This window comes from Chrysochloris asiatica, unplaced genomic scaffold (genome assembly GCF_000296735.1).
Source record: "Chrysochloris asiatica unplaced genomic scaffold, ChrAsi1.0 scaffold00265, whole genome shotgun sequence".
Lineage (NCBI taxonomy): Eukaryota > Metazoa > Chordata > Mammalia > Afrosoricida > Chrysochloridae > Chrysochloris > Chrysochloris asiatica.
In genome coordinates this window covers 282,498-304,241 of record NW_006408783.1, presented here as the reverse complement: position 1 = coordinate 304,241, position 21,744 = coordinate 282,498, and the positions used below count along the sequence as shown (strand labels likewise).

The 21,744-nt window shown below is 45.7% G+C and overlaps 1 protein-coding gene across 1 annotated transcript in view; it reads left to right on the top strand.

Annotated features, from left to right (window-relative positions):
- Positions 1-21,744, top strand: part of LOC102818214 (chromosome unknown open reading frame, human C1orf198) — a 53,170-nt gene that overhangs the window by 23,684 nt on the left and 7,742 nt on the right. The window contains exon 2 of the mRNA XM_006874158.1: positions 10,657-10,707. Coding sequence (XP_006874220.1) covers positions 10,657-10,707 — 51 coding nt within the window. The remainder of the gene's footprint in view (positions 1-10,656; positions 10,708-21,744) is intronic.

Here is a 21,744-nt window from a genome sequence, read left to right as displayed (position 1 = left end):
GACCGTCCTGAACCAGGAAGCAATGGATTTCTTGCTTCTGCCACAAACTCCCAGCTGTAAGTCTTCCAACCTTCTAAATATTCCTTTATATGTGGTTCAGAGCACCGGAACTACCCCCTGAGCACTCTTGGTCCTGTATTCTGTGTTGTTCTCGGCAGAGCTTGTCACTGCACTTCTACCCGATCCGCTGTCTTTTTCCGGAAGTCTAACTTTGTTTTCTTGAGCTGCCCTTTGAAGTTTTCTGTTCAGCTATTTGATGTCCTCATTTCTTCCATTTGCTTTACCTTCTCTATACTCAAGAACAAGTCTTTGAGTCTCTTCTGACATCCATTTTTGTCCTTTCTTTCCTGTCTTTTCCATGACATTTTGTACATATGTATTTCATCTGATGAGGTCTAGGTATACTGTCACTTTTTATGTTGTTGGGAACAAAAGGTATTTGCAGTGAAGAAGTCATTGTTCTTGCAAAATTCTATCATGCAATCTCCAGCATCATTTCTATCACCAAGGCCATGTTTTCCAACCACTGGATCCTTCATCTTTATTTTCAGTGTTCGCATTCCAATCACCAGTAATTATCAATGCATCTTGATAGCATGTTTGATCAATTTCAGACAGAATAAATTGATCGAATTCTTCAACTTCATCACCTGGCTTTAGTGGTTGGTTTGTAAACTTGAAAGTTAGTGGTCTTCCTTGTAGACATACGAATGTTCTCGTATCACAGACAGCATTGTGCTTCAAGACAGATCTTGAAACACTCTTTTTGACAATGAATGGGGCACTGCTTTTCAGGTTCCTCCTGGCATAGTAACTCTTATGATTCTCTTATTAAAAGTAGTCATTAGCAGTCCACTAATGTCTAGATTATTGATCTTTATGTGTCCCATTGCATTGTTGGCATCTTCCAATTTTCCTAGACTCATACTTCTTAGATTCCAATTATTAATGAATGGTTGCGTATGTTTCTTCTCTTTTTGAATTGTGCTTCATGAAGGTCCTGAAAGCTTTGCTGCAGTCAAGTCATTATGATCAACTCTACTTTGAGGAGGCAGCTCTTCCCCAGTCATATTTTGAGAGCCTTCCAACCTGAAGGGCTCCTCTTCCGGGCTGTATCTGCCAGTGTTGTGCTGATAGTCATAAGATTTTCAGTGGATATCCATTTTGTAGTATAAGCACTGGGCTGTTAACCATAAAGCAAGTATTTAGAGCCCACCATCTACTTCATGGGAGAAGTATGAGGCTTTCTGTTCCTGCAAAGATTTACAGCCTTGGAAACACTTTGTAGAGTCGCTGTGAGTCAGAAGTGACTCGCCACCACTTAGCAGCAACAACAATCAGAAATGGTTCATCTGTCCTTCTATCTAGTGTAGCTCAGTCTGGAAGTGCCACTGAAACCTGGCCACCATGGATGACCCTGTGTTGTTATTAAGTGCCGTTGAGTCAGCCCTGACTCATAGTGACCCCATATAGGGTGCCTGAGGAGTCGCTGGTGGGTTTGAACTGCCAACCTTTTGGCTACAGTCCAGTGCTTGTACTACAACACTGTATCAAGAGTCCTGGGTGACCCTACTGGTTTTTAAATACTGGCGGCATGGTTTCCATCATCATAGCTACACAGACTACCACAGTACGACAAACTGACAGAGGACTGGTGAAGTGAGTTTGCTGTGTCATTATCTGGTATATTTAAGCTCGATCTTGGAATCACAGCGAGACCCTCCATGCTCACAGGAGTAGTGCTTCACCTGGATGGGCTGGCCAGCAGGTGCCACTACAAGGATTGCACAGTTATCAGTGTAGCAGGTCCTGTTCCCTTCCTAGCCTAGCTTTTAGTATTTCTTGATTAAATTTCCTTACCTTTTAGCCACACTGCTACAGTCTTGTTACCCAAAAATCTCCCTAAGTGATGTGCTTTAGGAATACATCAATTCATGCTTACCATGAGCACATGGCATGAGTCCTGGTGCAGCACTGAAGGATAAGCACTGGACTGCTAACCATGAGGTTGGCGGTTCAAACCCATTCGCCGCTCTCAGAAACCCTATACAGGGTCATTATGAATCACAACCGATTTGACAACGGCAAGAGCATATGGTGAACGTTTTAGGACCCTGAAGTTGCTTCTGAGCCATTCAAGACTACATTACGAATCGGGCTGCTAACCTAAAGGTCGGCAGTTCGAGACTACCAGCTGTTCCGTGGGAGAAAGATGAGGCTTTCTACTCTCATAAAGATAGGCAGTTTTGGAAACCCTGTGCAGGGTCACTATGAGTCAGAACCGACTCCATGGTACTTAACAACGACAATAGTTAGTTGGAGTCCTGGTGTGGTGCTGTGGACTAATGCGTTAGACTGCAATGTTGGTGGTTCAGGCTCACCGGCTGCTCCTTGGAAACCCTATATAGGGTCACTGTGATTCGGAATCAACTCTACAGCACTTACCAACAACAACAATAGTTAGTTGGATTCGCATTTTCAGGAAGTAGGCATGGAACCTGGTATGGGGTACATTCTTGCTGCCTGTACCTGAGAAGGTGTTTGTTTACAGTTGCTTAGTTGTGGTAATTATGAAACAGTGTTGTTCACAATGCAGTTACGGTAGTTTTGTATAGATTCTTTGAATGCTGAGAAGAACAAAGGAAGCCTTTAGCGTGATTGTCATTATACCAGAGTCTTGTAGTATTTCAGGAGGTTGTTAATTTGCCATGTTGTTTATAGTAAGGCACATTTTTAGCTGCTGTCCAGTTGGTTCCCAACTCATGGCAACTCCATTTACAACAGGATCCATAGGGTTTTCACTGGCAAAGTTTCAGAAACAGATCTCTAGGCCTCTTTCCCCTAGTCCCTGTTAGTCTGGAGGTTCCAATGCAGCTGGCTCAGCATCGTAGCAACACACAGGCCTCCACTTACAGACAGGTGCTGGCCACACATTCGGCGCACGGGCCAGGAATTAAAAACTGGGCTTCTTGCATGGAAGGTGAGAGTATGTTTTTTCATGCTCCAAAGTTGGTTGGGTGAAAGGGTTGGCCCAGAAAACCTTGGCCCCCTAATGAGAGTACCTGAACCTTGGTTACTTTTTCAGGTACTCTTTATTTGGGTGGGTGGGTAGGGGGGAATGGGAGTCTACATAGCAGTAGTCATTGAGAGCATCTTTGACTTACAGGGAGCCTGGCCGGGTGAGTGGGGGCTCTTTCATACTGGGGGTGAATGAGCAGAGCGTCATGGCTTCTTGTTAATGCTGTTAAGAGGGGCATTAGGTATCCATGGCAGGAAGAGGCTAGCTAAACTAATCAGTGGAATGGCTGCATTAGACTGTTGTTGTCATTTCAGACTCATAGCGACCAATGTAGAGTTTCCAAGGAGTGACTGGTGAGTTTGAACCACCAGCCTTGTGGTTCAAACTTACCTTACTTATCCTACAGCATCACATCAGGACTTCAAACGAATGATCTAGGGAGTTTTTATTTGTTTGTTTTTTAAAATTGAGTCAAGGTGGGACCCAAAGATTCTGCATTTAAAAATAGTATGTTAGGTGGCTCTCATTATAGTACGAATTGGGAATCGCTGGTTTGGAGGCTGATTGACCCCTCTTGGTTCCAGAATTTGAGGTTTGGGTGTTTGTATGACTGCAGGGCAGAACAGGGATAGAAGGGGTAGTTTACACTGCATGACAGGCACGGGCAGGAAGAGCCACTTTGTTGAGGACCAGATTGAGGACAGCCCCTCAGCCTGCTCTTCACAGTTGCTCAGAGTTTAGAATTGACTCTTACTGTGTGGTAGTGCCATAAACCAGCCCTCTGAGCATTACAGAACGGTGTTGTTTCTGTGTTTGAGGCTGTAGCGAGAACTTTGGTGTTACACTGGTCTGCAGACTCTGTCTCAGGTCTGCTGCAGTCCTACTTACTTCCCTTCCATCAGTGACCTCCACCAGCACATCGTAGGTGCTGGGATGTAACAAGACTAACTGACCTGAAAATTAGAAAACTACACAATGATAAGTGCTCATTAGTCTAAAATCAGGGAGCCCAGTGATTAAGCACGGAGCTGCTAACTGAAAGGCTGACGATTCGGACTGTACTAGGAGAAAAACGACCGTAGATTCGAATGTATTCTACAGAGCTCCTTTTTATTAAGCTGCACATAGGACAGAGACAAAGCAAGCATAATCATTCCAGATCAGGGAAGCCATCAGCATGCAACACAGTACAGAAGATGAATGGAGTCTGCTGACTCATGGTCATGGGTCTAACTAGGTAAGGTAGGCAACAAAGAAAATCACAAAACCAGGACTGTCACTGAAATGACCCTGCTTGGCATGTGTACACAATTGCAGATTTTCAAAGCTTACAGGATTGGCTAGGGGCCCTGAGTCAGAGTCACCAGAACCCCAATTGTTAAGTTAAACTAGATACAACTTGTGGCTATTTTCAGTAAATCATCAAGCACCCACCCAGGACTTGCCTGGGACTTGCAATCTATCGTCAACTACATACTTCCTGAGTGCAGATTGCTGTTTCCTGGGCTTGCCTGGGAGGTGTCCTAGCCACGTTGCTGGTTTAATGGTCAGAAAGAACTCAACTCACTCTGAACTAATGTCAAGATTCAAAATGGCGTTAGGACTCCAGCTGCACACTGCAGCCTTCCACAAACCAAGTGCTTTAGCATTTAGGCTCTAGTACAGAACCCACCAAGGAAGAAAAGACACGGCAGTGGCTTCTGTAAACATTACCGTTTAGGAAAACATATGGGGTTCACGTCTACTCTGTTACGTGGAGCCCACTATGAGCCAAAAGGAACTCAACTGCACACGCCAATAACAACAGTCTAGAATCCACTTCATTCATGGGAAACTGTAAAATTGATAAACTTGCCTCACATGTGAAATGAATATGAAGACCAGATTTGCTCATTTGAGAATAATTTTGGAATAGGCCTGATTTCTACAGAGAAGTCATGACCAACTGTGAATGAGTTCATTGTAGCTGAGTAATTTCAAAACAAGGACAATTACAAAAATGCTTTAAAATTTTTTAGTAACATTCCACTCCATATAGAGTGGGATGACTTTTGGGATTTTTAATATGTTTAATATAGAGTCCTGGTGTGGTGCTGTGAGATAGAACACTGGACCGCAAGACCAGTTTGAACCACAAGGTCAGCAGTTCAAACTCACCAGCCACGCCTCGAAAACCCTGTATGGGTCGTTATGTGTCGGAACCAACTTGATGGCACTTAACAACAACAATATGGGTTGGTGCGCTGCCTCTTGGGGTGAGAGTGGGCACTGCAGCATTTACAAGTTTGTATGTGGTGCTGCGGGTTACTGCACTGGACTGCAAGGTCAGTTTGAACCGCAGGATTGGCAGATCAAGCTCACTAGCCGACTAGATGGCAATGAACAGCAATGTCAAAAAATACTTCTGCTATGGTTTCTTTTTGCTGCCAACATAATTCACTGACCTCAAGGTTGGGAAGATGCTTACACAGTATTTCCACTTCATAGACGTAATAATAGATGGGGCGCTTCACAAAAGAATGTTGTAGTTAAGTGCTGTCGAGTCGATTCTGACCGATAGACCCTGCATAGGGTTTCCAAGGAGCAGCAAATAGATGATGAGGGTAAAATGTATGAAAAATTAGGAAATTATGAGTTTTGAGTACTTATTGATTCTGTTTTGAATGTAATTGATTTCATTGTAAGTTTGTATAATTTAATATTTAAGAAAGACTTAAACACAACAGACTTAAAAAAAAAAATCCTAAATCTGTGCATCTCTCTAGAGCCTATTCTAGTATAGCTCTGCTTGCAGCCTCCGAAAGTAACACTATTTAGGCACCACAGAGATCTTAAAATACTTTTGATCTATTCTTTATATTTTTTAATTAATGAAACATTTTAATTGTAGTAAAAATCAAAATAACTGCCACTTCAGCCATTGTTACGTGTAGTTTAGTAATATTAACTCACATTCACCATGCCATGAAACCAACAACATTAAAAATCTGTTTCCACCTTTCTTCATCACCCCAAACAGAAACTCTGCACCCAGTAAACAGTGATTTCCCATTCTCTTCCCCAGTACATGGCAACCACTTAATAAACTTCAGTCTTTGTATGTTTCCCTTATCTAGTATTTCATATACATGCTATCATACAATATTTGTGCTTTTGTGTCAGGTTTATTGTTTTCAACATACTATCTTCACGGCTCATCTGTTGTAGGACGTATCAGGACTTCATTTGTCTTTTGTTGTTAAGTACCGTGGAGTCATTTCTGACTCATAGTGACCCTGCACAGGGTTTCCGAAGCTGCGAATCTTTCTGGGAGCAGAAAGCATCATCTTTCTCCCACGGAACAGCTGGTAGTCTCGAACTGCCGACCTTTAGGTTAGCAGCCCGATTCGTAATGTAGTCTTGAATGGCTCAGAAGCAACTTCAGGGTCCTAAAACGTTCACCATATGTTCTTGCCATTGTCAAATTGGTTGTGATTCCTGCAGAACAGCTGGTAGTTTTGAACTGCCGACCTTGAGGTTAGAAGTCTGATTCATAACCACTATATTACCAGAGCGCCTTTGTCTTTACAACTGGGAAATTAATATCCCATTGTATATACATGTTGTTGCTAAGTGCCATCGAGTTGGTTCCGATTCAGAGTGACCTTGTATAGAGTTTACAAGGAGCAGCTGGCGGGTTTGAACTGCTAACCTTGTGGTACGCAGTCCAGTGCTGATCCTACAGCGCCACACCAGGGGTCTTGTATCTAAATACTGTTTTGTTTTTCCGTTGATGGGCATGTTTCCACCTTTTGGCTGTTGTGAAGCATGCTGCGGAGAACATTGCCCTACAGTGTATAGTTGAGTTTCTGCTTTCAAGTCTCAGGAATGGGTTTGCTGGGTCATATAATCTTATGTTTACCTTTTTGAGGAGCTGCCAACCTGTTTCCCACAGCAGCTGCCCCATTTTGGGTCCCCACCACTGGCATCTATCCTTTAGCAAGTATCAGTTGTGTGTGCCATTCGGTTGATTTCGACTCATAGCAGCCATGTGACAGAGGACAAAACATAGGGTTTTCTCAGCTATAGTATTTTTTTAGCCTGACTTTTCTTCTGTGGAGTTGTTGGGTGGATTTGAACTCCCAACCTTTCTGATAACAGCAAACTGTTTAATCGTTAACACCACCACTGCGCCTTTATCAAATAGTTAATGTTAGCGCTTTCATGCAAATCCATATTCAGGTACGACAGGCAGAGAATATGTGTTCTTATTTATTTAAAAGTGAAAACCACGTTGGATGAATGTTTCTCAGATGAGCGCTCAGTGCTCCAGACCTTGGGAACCTTTGAGAAAAGGTACTGTTTGTAACTTTCCATATCTGAGTCCTTGGAGTAGCCATGGCGACCTGCAGAGCCTCCCGCATCTAATAAGTACCAGATTCTGAGAGTGGTCTACTCTGACTTTTGGTTTTCTCCTTTGAGATTTGGTGACCTGAGGCATCTTCCTGTGCTTTTCTCAGGAGAAGAAGTAGTTTTCAGCGTGGTTCAGTGCTGGCTTTGGTATGGATGTCTCTTATGGAAAGGAATTTGACTCTGAGGATAACTCTTAGCAAAAATGAAACCACTGCATGCAGTTCTTTGTTGTAAGTAATGGCTGTGTAAATGAAAGGATATTTAGATAGTTTCAGATGTTGAAAGGGGCAGCCTTCCAAGCAACCCTATAGAAAGCATATGTGGTTGATTACATAAGCTAGTGTCTGGTCATGTTTTTGGAACCGGCTAGCCTGCATCAGAGGAGCAGAAACAAGATCCTACTGTGTGTGTGAGGGGAAGCGGGGGGAGGGGGGGGGAGTTGCCAAGTTTGCAATTCTGACGTTGTCATTTGCATCCAGCTGCCTGGGAGCCTATTACTGTCAATAATTTTTTTGTGGCTGAAGTGTGCTAACATCAAAATTTTAATCACATTTTTATTTGACATGTTTATTTGTGTTAAGTGTTATATTATTTTTTTATGAGCTCAGAATTGCAGACACTCAAGGAATCTGCTGGATTCCGTTTCTTGCTGGAATAAACAAAAGGCTGTTGACTTAGCACCAAGGTGGAGTGAGATCTCATGTGACCTCCCCTGCCCCCAGTCTGTGGCCCCTGCAATTTCCCATAATTTGGGCTGCAGCCACTAGAGACTGGGCTCTTTGCACCCACATCACCTCCCAAAGCCCAAAGCCTCATTATTTCAATCTTTGTAGATTTCAAAGGGACTCAAGTTGCATACATAGTTACTTTTTAGCCAATTGCGTCTGTTTGTGGGACAGAGCAGTCTCGCTCCAAAGGAGCCCTGCTGCCCTAGATGAAGTCGGCTTTCAGCAGACCTTCCCACCCTGGTTTGGAAGGGACAGGTAGGTGTGGTTTGCTGATGGACTATGCAGGATTAGCAGACAACCCTGACTTCTTCCCATAGGTTCAAATTAGAATAAATGATACAGTCTTTCAGCCTCTTTTGTGTTTCCCTCTGGAATGTGTGTATGTGACTGGGATGCCCTTCATGGTTTGTTTTCTTCTTTCTAAGAGGAATTTGGACTCCCTCCAGGTGTGGTGCTACAGGATCAGCACTGGACTGTGAACCACAAGGTCAGCGTTTCAAACCCACCATGTGCTCCTATAGAGAGTTGCTATGAGTGGGAACTGACTTGATGGCACTTAACAAAAACAAGAGAAATTTAGAATTCCAGTGTGGCGCTGTGGGTTAATGTGCCAGACTGCAAAGTCAGAAACCCTATACAGGGTCACTCTGAATCAGAACCAACTCAACAGCACTTAACAACAACAATAACAAAATCATCAAGGGAGCCCTGGTGTGGCACTGTGGGATAATGCACTGGACCGAAAGGTTGGTTTGAACTGCAAGGTCAGCGGTTCAAGCTCACCAGCTGCTCCTCAGAAACCCTATAAAGGGTTACTCTGGGTTGAGACCGACTCAGTGGCACTTAACAACCACAACAACAACAGAATCATTGAGGAGTCCTGGCGTGGCGTTGTGGATAATGCACTTGAACTGCTGACCTTGCAAGTTTGAATTGCAAGGTCGGCAGTTCAAGTACACCAGCTGCTCCTTGGAAACACTGTACGGGGTTGCTATGGGTTGGAACTGATTCAACAGCACTTAACAGTTGAAACCATTTTGTTTTAGAGACATTTGCAGCACTCCTCTCCTGCAACTTGTAGGGGTCTCCCCAGCATCTGCAGGCTTTTGCAGAGTCCAGCGATTCATAAATGGTGTTCCCACCTGCAGTATCACCCAACACTGTTCTAGGCCCTGTGCACGCCCCTCTCTGGTGGACTTTATGACTTGAAGGTGCTTGGCACTTCAGGCTTGCTTGGGAGTCATCATCCAATGCCCTTCCCTTCACCTGTTTGTTGGGGAAAGGCTTTAAGACCATGAAGACTCCTGTGTTGGAGTTAGAGTGGTCTGCGCAACGAGTAGGATGTCAGGGTTCACTGCAGCCTGTTGTAAGGTGTGTTGACCTGTGTCGTCTTGGTGTTTCCTGTTCCCTGGGACCCCTGAGGCTGACCTGCACGCAGACAGATTTGCTTGTAACAGAAAGAGCCAGGTGACCTCATTGGGGCAGCGAGCACTTCTGAGTGGGAAAAAGACGACTAACTAGTGCCTGGGCGTGGGGTTGTGCCTGGGTAGAAAATCCTTATTGTCTGTGCAATTTAAAAGATGTTATGCCATTTTCAGTCTATACCACACAGTGTATCCCAGTATTCGGTTCAGAAAATATGATGCCCAAAGGCAGCAGAGATATTTAGCTGCACAGGAATCCTGTGGGGGCTGGGATGGGGTGAGCTAGGCAGGAAAAGGTGACTTTCCTAAGTTATTTGTGCCAGCCAAGGACCACACCATCCGGAACCAAGGTCATATCACATCAATGGTTCTGAAAGACTTCAGTCATAGTCTGCTGGGCAGGGACTAGGGAGAGATTTTTAAGTTCCCATTACGTAATATATTGACTGTTTTTCTTCATTGCTTACACCTTTCAGAGTGTTGTTGTTGAGTGCCATCCAGTCAGTTCTGACTCATAGCGACCCTATAGGGTTTCCAAGGAGCAGCTGGTGGGTTTGAACTGTTGACCTTGTGGTTCGCAGTCCAGTGCTGATCCTAGAGTGCCACACCAGGACTCCTCCTTCAGAGTGTAGGCCATGGGAATTTTGTGAAGGGGATGTTCAGATGTATTGGAATGGCATTGTTTTCCTATGCTATCCCATTTAAGCACATCTGTAAGGGAAGTAATATGCTTTTAGCTGAGGATACTGAGCTCAGAGAGGCCAAGTGTCTTACCATAGTTGCATAACCTCATGGAGAGAGCTGAGATGTGAGTCTGTTTCCACTTGCACAGTGAAGTCCTATTCCCTTCCTGCTCCCGTCCCCACCTGAGTCCATTGTTTGGACTGTCTGGAGCCCACTGTTTAGAGTGGGAGGGGGTACTTAAAATGGTCTTGTAGCCTCAGCCGGTAAAGTGAGGGTGAAACCACTCACAGCATCCAAACAACAGGCTTGTTTCGAGCCACGAGTCGGAGTTGCTCCTGGCCTTGGGCGGATGTTTGCATGTGCTATGTCTGGTTTGGGTTTCAGATTTATCTTTGCATTTTTATTTCAGGACATAACTTGGCAAGATGAGCACTCTGCCCCTTTCTCCTGGGAAACAAGGGTAAGTTGGATTATATTTAGATTTATTTGTACTTTTTAAAAATGATGGAGGGGTTATGTGTTTTCCTTTCCACATTTGATGGACTTAGAAGGCAGTTGTTCAGCCTTTGGGCTTGCCAGTTGGCATGCCCGTGTGTTAGGAGCTCGGATACTGCTGTGAGCAGTTTGGTGATGGAATGCAGAGTAGTAGCAGCGAGTGCTGTCAGCCAGCCCAGTGGCGCCCGGATGACTCTGACTAGGAATGCGGGCAAGCTCCATCTGGCGGGCCTCCTAGCCTGCACCGCCTCCCACCAGCACTGAGCATCTGGCCCCATAGCACAGAGCTCTGTGGTAATTAGGGATTGCAATCTAGTGATAGGGTGAGTCTCTCTTTTAGTTATGATGATGATGATGGTTTTTACAGGGTTGCATAGAGAGTCCTGGTAGGATAAGCACTTGGCCACATGGTCTATTTGAATTGCCAGGCCAGCGGTTCAAACTCACCAGCCGCTCCTCGGAAACCCTACACAGGGTTGGAACCGGCTCGATAGCACTTAGCGACAATATAGAGCATCAAGCTTGACTGATTTAACTTTAGTTCCCCCATGAGTTGCTCTAGTAGAATTGCATTTAGTAAGCAGCAGAATGACCAGCAGGCAGGCATCTATCATCCAAGGAAGAGGAATAAAAGGCCAGGTGTTTCCGGCAACTAATCAGTGTGGGACTGAGATAATGGAGGTGGCTGTGTAGGTAGCATGAGGCTTAAGTCAGGAGCCAGCTCAGGACCTCACCCACTCACCTCTAAGGTGTGTGCTTCTGGGGTTTTCATGTGTCCTTTTAGCTGCCAATTGGGGCCCTTGCCCCAGGTGGAGATGGCAGGGTGCTGCAAGCCGCTGGTAGGCCTGAGAGGAGGGTGAGTCAGGGTGGGGAAGCACTGAGGGAATACACCAGGGCTCTGAGGGTCCTCACATGGGGAACTGTACCTTCGAGGAAGTATTTCACAAGAACTGGGAAAGATGGGCACAGCTAACACACACCCTGGCTTCAGGATGTGGGTCTTCGCAGGAGGGTGTTAGCCTTGTGTTAGAGTAAAGAGGTGGTTTTAGGAGGATATCATGTTTGGTAAGGTGGAGGGTCAAGAAAAAGAAGAAGACCCCCCCAGTGAACTGGATTGGCAAATTGGCAGCATCGGTGGGTTCAAACGTAGCAATGATTGTGAGGTTAGCCCAGGATCAGCCAGTGTTTCATTCTGTTGTGCATAGGATCTCTATAAATCGGTACTGACTCAATGGCACCTAACAATATCTGCCTGTCATTTATGTTGGATCCTCAGTGCCCTAGAAATAAAGACACAGACATTTGAAGCCTGTGTGTCTTATTTTTCTTGCCATTGCAGATGGGTGGTCCAGGGCTGTGCCGAGGGCAGGGTGAGGGCTGGTACCTGACTGGAAGCTGACTCCCTCTGGGGGTTCTGGTCTTTGGGTGAAGGGCGGGCTGAGGTTGGGGCAGGAAGCAGAGGATGGCAGGGAGCAGCCTGCAATTACAGTAGCTCCGGATTCGGACCAGAATCCTGTGTCTGGCAGCACTACAGAGGAGACTGCGTGGGTAGAGAACACGTCAGTTCCCTGGCGACTCCTTTTATGTGTCTCCAGGAATGGATGACGATGACAGCGTTGATCTCATAGTGATGTCTGGCAGTCATCCGAGGGTAGTTCTGAAATCATAGAAATCTTTACTAAGCAAAATATCAAAAGTGAAGCAATTGTTTATTGAGATAACCTTCCATCTAGGCAAAGCCATTTGAACTGCAAGGTCGGCGGTTCAAGCTCACCAGCTGCTCCTTGGAAACCCTATACAGGTTGCATCGGGTTGGAATCGACTCAATGGCACTTAACAACAAGGCCTGTACTGTACCTTTCTGAAGGTTGTGTTTCCATCTCTAACTCTTCCGCCAAAGAATTCCACACTCTTCAATTTACACCACGTCACAACGGCAGTTTTGGCAGCCTCGGGTGACTCAAATCACGTTCCTTTTCAATGTTCTTTGAGTTTGGGGAACAAATAGAAGTCTGAAGGGACAAGATTAAGGGTGTAGGATGGATAAGGTCAGGTTTCCCAAGGAAATCTTGCTGCCATTGAAGAATGAGCAGGTACATTATCTTGATGGGGAAATAAAACAACTTTGCTAGCCCTTTTTCTCATGATTGAAGTTTCCTGATGTGATGGTGGTGGCTATGTGCTGTGGAGTCGGTTCCGACTCACAGTGACCCTGTATGGGGTTTCTGCAGCTGTAAATCTTTATGGGGAGTCCTGGTGTGGCACTCTGTGTTAATGTGCTGGACTGCAAAGTCAGTTTGAACTGAAAGGTCGGCAGTTCAAGCTCACCAGTCACTCCTTGGAAACCTTATTATTAAGTGTTGTTGATGATACTGAACAACAACAACAAATCTTTATGGCAGCAGAAAGCCTCATCTTTTTCCTGTGGGAAGTCTGATAGTTTTGAACTGCTGATCTTAAGGTTAGCTGCCCAACTCGTAACCACTACGCTACCAGAGCTCCTTAATTTCCTAATAAACCCCCATAATTTTCCCTTTAGAAAATCTACCAATCTTACACCATTGTAATCTCAGCATCCAGTTGCCATAAGCCCTCTGCGGACCCCTCTGCCTTGAACTAAACTGGCCTAGCAGATCCCCTGGGAAGCCACTCTTTTGATGGGACCCATTTTGGAAGGCACTCTAGAGAGACTAAGACCAGCATATTCCTGAGAGAATGTGTTTGCAGCCTTCCACACATATTGTTTGGAATAAACCTTTGCATGGATGGACCAAACCCTAGTAGGAATAGTTTTTGACTTACCCTCATATGTAAATAGGCATTCTTCACACAGGAGACCAATAGCTTGAGTTGGCTCCTACTCATAGCAACCCTGTATAGGGTTTCTGAGGAGAAGCTGGTGGGTTTGAACTGCTGGCCTTGTGGTTCACAGTCCAGTGCTAATCCTGCATGCCACACCAGGACTCCAGCTTGAGTGTTGTTGTTGTTAAGTGCCGTCAAGTCGCTTCCAACCACAGCAACCCTGGATAAGGTTTCTGAGGAGCAGCTGGTGAGCTTGAATGAGCTTGAACCACCGACTTTGCAGTTCAGCACATTAACCCACAGCGCCACACGAGCTTGAGTGTAGTGATCCCCCTGTGCAGGGGCCTGTGTTGAATGTCACAGTGGTGAGGATGCCTGGAAGTCAGAACAGTTAGGTGTCTCCAGACCTAAGTTCATAAGGTGCCCCGGGAGAATGCCGGCTCTCTAAAGAATTTACCTTGTTAAATGTTCCCGAATCAGCTATTTGTGGGATGGGACATCTATTATTAACTTGCTTCAAATGGCATTCTGAGACAAGGGCACCGTGACACCCAGGGTAACTGCTGATACAGGCACAGCTACGGGGTCTTTGACTGGACAAACAGAACGAATACAACCCTGCTTGCTTCTGCTTTAGCTGATGCTGTTTGTCTGCAGCCACCAGCTGGGTCCCTTCTGAAGCTCAGAAAATTGAGAATGCTAGCTGAAATCTTGTCAGTGGATGGTGCCCCTTTTAGCCCACATCCTAATTGGAGGAAAGCGTAGACTTTGTGGCTCAGAATTCTCAGTTCAATTCAATGTTTCGGGAGCACCTGCTTATTTTATAAACTGGTGGCTTTATACTGTGTGCCCTTACTTCTTCAGGTGTGAGCTCTGGAGGTCAGACTTGGTCTGGCTCAGCATTCGGACTTTTACAGGCAAAAGAGAACCCACGAGAGCAGGTAGTTGGTTTCTTCTCCCTTCCCTTGTCAGGGTTGAGGTTTTTTTTTTCCCCAACTTTTTATCGTGAATTGAGTGAAAGTTTACAGAGCAGATCATCAGTTTTATATTCAACACATTATATACTTTGCTTCATTACACAGTTGCAATCCCTCCAGTTAGACAGTTAACAGTATTTACCTTCTATTCACTTGACAACAACAACAACAACAACATTCACTTTATCTATTGCATTCCTCGTTGTGTCTCCTGTTACCTTCCTCTTTCCTCTGCTGATCTCCCTCTTGTTACATATTGCCTGCCCTGTCACCCATGTTAGCATGTATCTACTCTCTAGCCTGTGAATAATTTTTCCTCCTCACCCCCGTAACCATCATAGATTGTTTTTATCAAGCAAACCTTTTTTTTTCTTTTTAACTTGTACAACATTGATTTCATACACTCTGTGTCCTTTTGTGTTGACTAATTTCACTACAGCTTCTTCCCATAAGGTTTCTTTCTTTCTTTATTTTTGTTTTTAATGTTTTATTGTGAATTATGTGACAGTTTACATGGGAGAACATTAGTTTTACATTCATCCTATCGTATATCGTTTCATTGCCATGGTTACAATCCCCTCCATGTATCATCAACCATCCAAAGGGTATACACTACAAGCCTGTCCCCCGGTCGTCAGCACACAGCCCCTCTCCCTCTCTGGGTCTAAAATCCCCAGCTGCTCCATCTCTCTACCTCATCGTCTCTAGTTTTGTTTATGTTTTTAAGTTTTTATTGTGAATTGAGTGATAGTTCACATGGGAGAACATCGGCTTTACACCATCATTTCGCTGCAATGATTACAATCTCCTCTGTGCATCATCATTACACAGTATTTGCTTCCATTCGAGTTTTAAAGAGCCAGGTGGGAGGGGGCCGATCATCTTTAACTCATGGCAGCGTCAGTGTGGTGGGAGGGGAGAGGGCGCCACAGGCCCTCTTTGGATTCTTCCAAAGGGGGGAAATGCAGCAGTTGACATACTGTACCTATGGGAGGTGGGGACAGAATGCATTCCTGACATTCCCCCACCCAGTGGAGGAGGACCTGAGGATGCTAGGGCAGGCTCTTGGGGACCCAGACCAGCCTTACATTCCTCCCCTAGCAAAGTCTGGCTTTTTCTCTCTGTCTCCTTCACAGCCGGGCGTAGAATAGTATGTAACTGCTATTATATATATATATATATATATAGCATGTAATTGGGGTAAGCATTCAGATCCTTGAGTTCTTGGGGGTTTGGAGATCCCTGAAGGCCAGTACAGGTCATTCCCAAGCTAAGGGAAACCTCCAGTCCCTCCTCAGATGGAGGACTGAGCATGGGCCCTTTCAGGGTCTGTGGCCAACCAGAGGCATCTGTTTGCACAATGCTGTTGTTATTGTGTGCTGTCGAGTTGGTTCTGACTCATAGCAACCTGTATAGGATTCCCAAGGAGCAGCTGGTGGATTTGAACTGCCAGCCTTGCAGTTGGCAGTCTAGTGCTTATCTTGCAGCACCGCACCAGGACTCCTGCGCTATACTGTTTTTGTTGTTGCTGAGTGCTGTTGAGTTGGTTCTGACTCATAACAACCCTGTATAGGGTTTCTGAGGAGTGGCTGGTGAGCTTGAATAGCCGACCTTGCAGTTCAAACTGACCTTGCAGTCCAGTGCTTATTCTATAGTGCCACACCAGGCTGGCACATCCCTGCCCCTATTAGAGGACAAGCCCCAAGGCCAGAGACAATATATTGATCCCTTAGTCTTTGCAACCACCGGGCCTAGTATGACCCCTTCTGTGCCGGACAAACATGTCTGGTTTGCCTCCCAGGCAAGCAGCCCGGTGGAGGCTGAGCAGCTGAGGTCACTATGGACTTGTTCAGACATCGTCTGACTCGGGGTCCACTCAGACCCGCTCGTCTGCAGCTCATCCAAGGCCATGCAGGGCAGCACTCTGGCCCCTGTGCCTTGGTGACCTGTCATAATCTCTTCTCTGCCACGCCCTCACTTTCACGAATTTTGTGATTCTTTAAGGGTTGTAGTCCCCTCCTTTTTCTCCTTTGGAGAGTGAGGTAGGGAGAAGAGATGTTGTAAAGCGATTGGTTTGTGCATTTATTAGGATTTGCTCCAGTAAATGATTTCCTGACACTGTTTGTACAGCCTTTGCTTCAACAATTTAGATGTGCCGGAGGCTGCCAAGCCAAACAATTAATGTTTGCTGCCTGGATCCCTCACTTTGCTGAAATATTACACATTCCTCTCCAGTGACAAGGATGTAAAAATAGACTCTGGGCTCAGTTGTGGCTGTTCTGTTTTTAGAGCGGATATGGCCATCTAATACCCAGTTCTCCACATGGAGTGGCTGGTGCCCGTGTTCTAGCTAAACTGAGGTCTCTAGAAAGGTCTTCCAGAGCTCCAGCCAGGACCATTGTGTTGGATTTTCATCCATGACACCAGTCCTCAGCATCTCAGTACTTGCGGTCCTCAACAGGAGTTAATATAGCTCATGGCACTTTCAATATTCTCCTCCAACACCACAACTCAAAAGCATCAATTCTTGATAAATGAGCTGAGGAGGAGTGGCGGCGCTTCCCTGACCCAACAGCACAGTTGTTTGGCTGCCACATAGAAGAGTGAAAAGGGAAGACCACATCCTGATCACATCCTCCTGGAGGCAATCAGAAAACATAAAAAATTACCAAACTATACACTTAATTAATTATTAGGGCCACAGATAAACATTAAACATGTCCAAGAAGCTAAAGCAGATGTCCATATCGGCACATGTCCAAAAAAAAGATAAAATATCTGAGACAAATGAACCAGAAGTAGACCTTCTCTCCATGCTGGAAGGAGGGCAGGCCTCGGAAATACCTGAGAAAGAATTCAGAAAAATGATTATAAAATGTTTCAAAACACTTTACAATGGAGTTGAGAAAAATAAGAAGCCAGAAAAGCGCTACAGGAGCAATCAAACAAGATAGATACAGCATTGGAAACAATCCAAAACCTACAGAAAAAGATCCAAACAATCAACAACAAAATGGCAGAAACAGAAAACTCCCTGAAAGGGCAGAGGAGTAGAATAGATGAGATGGAAGGAAGAATCAGTGAGCTGGAAGACAAGTCTCAATATCACTAAGATAGAAGAACAAACACAAAAAAGGGTAAAAAATTCAGAGGAAGGTGTAAGATTCATGTTGGACAACATGAAGAGGAATAACCTAAGAATTATTGGCATTCCAGAACAAAATGAGTCACACAAGTCCACAGAGGAAATAGTCGAAGAACTACTGGAAGAAAATTTCTCCAACATCCTCAAGGGTGAAAAGATAGACATACAAGAAGTACAACGAAGTCCAGGAAGGGTGGACCCCAAAAGAAAATCACCAAGACATATCATAGTCAAGCTCTCTAAACTCAAAGACAAGGAGACGCTCCTGAAAGCAGCAAGAGAAAAGAGAGGGGTCACATACAAGGACAAACAAGTCAGACTAAGCCCAGAGCTCCAGCCAGAACTCCATTTGGGACATGGAGGTGGGGGTTTGCTTGGCTGCCAGGAGAGAGCTCTTCCTTACTTAATTTCCCTGTGTCCATCATAAATCTTAACTATAAGATTTCCAGGCTGCATGTCCCCTCCCTCACTCCCCATACCCACTGTGGTGTGGGAGAGCCTGTGTCCCATACCCTGTCTCTCTTTCGTGCTATGTCCCTCCACCATTGATGCTCTTCAGCACTGTGGAAGTGAAGCTGACATCCCCACCTTTCCCAAGACATTTCCCACTACACCTGTTGTTTGTTGTTAAGTGCCATCGAGTTGCTTCTGACGTACAGCAACCCCGTATAGGATTTCCAAGGAGCGATTGGAAGATTTGAACTACTGATCTTGGGGTTAACAGTCCAGTGCGTATCCTATAGCGCCACACCAGGACTTGTGGGAAACGGTAAACTCCATGTGGAATTTCAATTTTCACTCGATTACACTTTCCTGCCTCATTCCAGTTAGACTCTTAATTGGTTGCAGCCTTCCACATCCTCCAGATGGGATGGCCCTTTTAATAATAATAAAATGTAAGCCCATTGCCTTTGAGGCAGACCGATGCATCTCAGAGTAGACCTGTGCTCCATAGCGTTTCCAATGGCTGGTTTTTACGAAGTAGCTCTCCAGGTCTCAGGACACCTCTGAGTAGATACTTGAACTTCTAGCCTTTCAGACAGCAGCCAAGGACATGAACGGCACCACACAGGGACTCCATATAATAAAAAGGGAATACTGATGGTTCTGGTGTGGCACTACAGGATAAGCACTGGATTGCTAACTTTAAGGTTGACAGTTCAAACCCACCAGATTTAACTTGGAAACCCTATGCAACAGCAACATTAACTCTGATTGTTCTGACCTCACTGACTGCTTGCTGTGAGGATTAAATGAATGAGTACATCTTAAGGTTTAGGGCAGTCCCTGAGCTATTGTCCCGCTGTCCTGAGTTAACAGAGGCTGAGGTCAGCAGATGACCACATCCTGCCCACAGCTGTGACCTCAGTCTGCACTCCCCACGGTTGGAATTTCAGCTATTTTTTGTGCCTGAAGGGCTGTGGGGCTGGAGCTGTGACCGTCCACATGGTATTGTGGCCACCACCTGTGGGCTCCCTCAGAGCCTTGCACATCTGGGGATGGGAGCTCCCTGTTTTCTGGTGCCTTTGGCCGTCACTGGCCATGTGACGTTGGACACACTGAGAGGTGGGTGTAAGGACTAGGTTAATGAGCAGGAGAGAGGCAGTCTTGCCACATGGGAGGCCATTTCTGCAGAATGGGGCCACCAATGTGGTGGAGACACAGGGCTGTGGGGGCTGTCACAGGAAGAGCTGTCCAGGTTAGTGGGCTTTGGGGAGCAAGGGCTGGCCGTTGCCATTGTCAGTAGTGAATAGGGGGCCAGGCAGCCAGGTGGGAGTAGCTAGGCTGGCCTGGGGCTTTCATGGTGCAGTGTTCCAAGTAAGGGGTGGCCGTACCTAGCATCTAAGCAGGAAAGCAGAAGCAATTTGGCCAGCCTAGATGACCCAGACCGCATGTCTGTCTTGTTCTATAGAGAGTCTGAGGCCAGCCCAGGTTGAAGGGGAAGGGAAAAAGACCCTACTTCTTGGTGGGAGGAGTATGGCCGCCATCTTTGGGGGCTGTACCAGACAGGGATACGACATGTCAGATTTGTGGTAAAAGGTCACACACACACACACACACACACACACACATGAGGAAGACTTAGACACAAATACATTAATACTTTTCCCTCTTGATAATCTTGTTTTCCTCATATCCACCCCTGGGCCTAAGTGGCAGGTAGGTAGCTGCTTCTTGCAGCCTAATCCTCTTCTAACCAGATCTCCACTGGCAAGAGGAGATGGCAGCTGTCTTCCCTTCTGTTTGAGGATGCCACATCTGGTTAGGGGCGGCTGAATTCACTCTTGGAGCCTTCTCTCTCTCTCTCTGTCTCGCATCCCTGCTCAGCTGCTGCACTTCAAGTACACAGAATGTCCAGTCCTGCCAACAGAGCCTTCAAAGCAAAGAGAAATTGCTGATCCTCTAAAAAGCCTGGGGTTTGATGAAGTGCTAAGTTCTGAGTGCCTCCCTTATACTACAATTTCCAGATCAAAGTCAAATCATTTCTCGGAAGTGGGGCCCCACTTCTGAGCTATTTTGAGCAAAGCACTTATTTAAAGAAGCCATCATTTCTCTGCCCAGTCTCTTTGGTTCAACAATTCCTTTGTAGACTTTGGTGCGTATTTAGACTGGATATACTTGGACACGGTTCTTTAAGATTCACATTGGATCACTGGGACCCTGATCAAAACTATGTTGTGTAGCGGCCCTCAACTGTTTGAGTTGCCATTACAGCTGGTGGCACCAGGCCGTCTACACCACTGTTGCCCAGTGTGACTTCAGATCCAACCAGGTCTGTTGTGCAGTTGTCAGCCTGTGAGTCAGGTCACCAGGTGGAAATCCCAGCTCCAGACGTCCTGATGGATAAGTGACCCAGGGCATGTCTCACCAACCTCCTTCTCCATCTGTAGAATGCAGACCGTAATGAACGGTCTGACCCATAGGCTGCACGCGGGATTCTCCATTTCTTTGTAACCACAGTAACCAACACAGCCAGATACCTGTCCTTGGGTTTTATTTCTGGTAGCACTGAATCTCCAAGCCTCCTATCCTATGCTGTGACTTAAACTTGGAGTCCTTTGTGGCTTTCACCAGCTCACCTCTGCGATGTGGAGAGGATGAACGCTGCAACTTTCACAGTGCTGTCCTGCTGTTTGCTCTTTAGTGCCGTTGAGTCGATTCTGACCCATAGCGACCCTGTAAAGGGTTTCTGAGGAGCAGCTGGTGAGCTTGAACCACCGACCTTGCAGTTCAAACGGCTTTGCAGTCTGATGCATTAACCCACATTACCACACCCCTAGGACCTACAATTTTTACAGAAAAAAGCAATGATTTCATGCTTACCCTCACAACCATTTTAGCCTGTTAGCGAGAATCCATGCAGAGTGCTGATGTTTGTAAAGACTTCCTAAATGGGAGAACTATGTTTGAGTCTGTGGAGTCAGCACAGGCTTAGACGATTCTGCCCAGCGATAGCATTGATGCCGTGACACAAAGTGCTGCTCTGATAGACACCTGGTGGAACTATAATCAGAGTAAGCCCCAGAAAGCAAATCTGGTTCTTTGCTTTCTGAAAAGGCTTCAGGCTTTTTAATTTTAACTTAGTAATATCCCTTAGGACTCTCTCTGAAGAAATTAGAGGAGTTGTGGCGTGGCGCTGTAGGGTAAACACTGGACCACAAGGTCGGTTTGCAGCATGAGGTCGGTGGTTCAAACCCACCAGCTGCTCCTTGGAAACACTCCCTATACAGGGTATATACAACAACAACAAAAACGTATGTTGTCATAGCCAGAATTATAATAACGAAAATCAGAAGTACTACATTGTACCATAATAAAAAAATGTTTAAGTAGAATGGTAAGACAGCTACGTAATGAAGTGTTTTGCATGCAATAAAAATAATGGTTATCACACATCACCGATGAGGGAAAGTGGGGTAAAAGCAGCAATGAAGCGGCAAGCTAAGCCCTACAATGCTCAGTGGACTTCTGTGGACCCAGTTGGGGACCCGGTTGGCAAGCAATGTGAAGAGACCTGGGGACTCTTGGGCCCAGAGTCAGTGGTGTGGCCACGAAGGACTCGAGAGGAGAGTGGAGC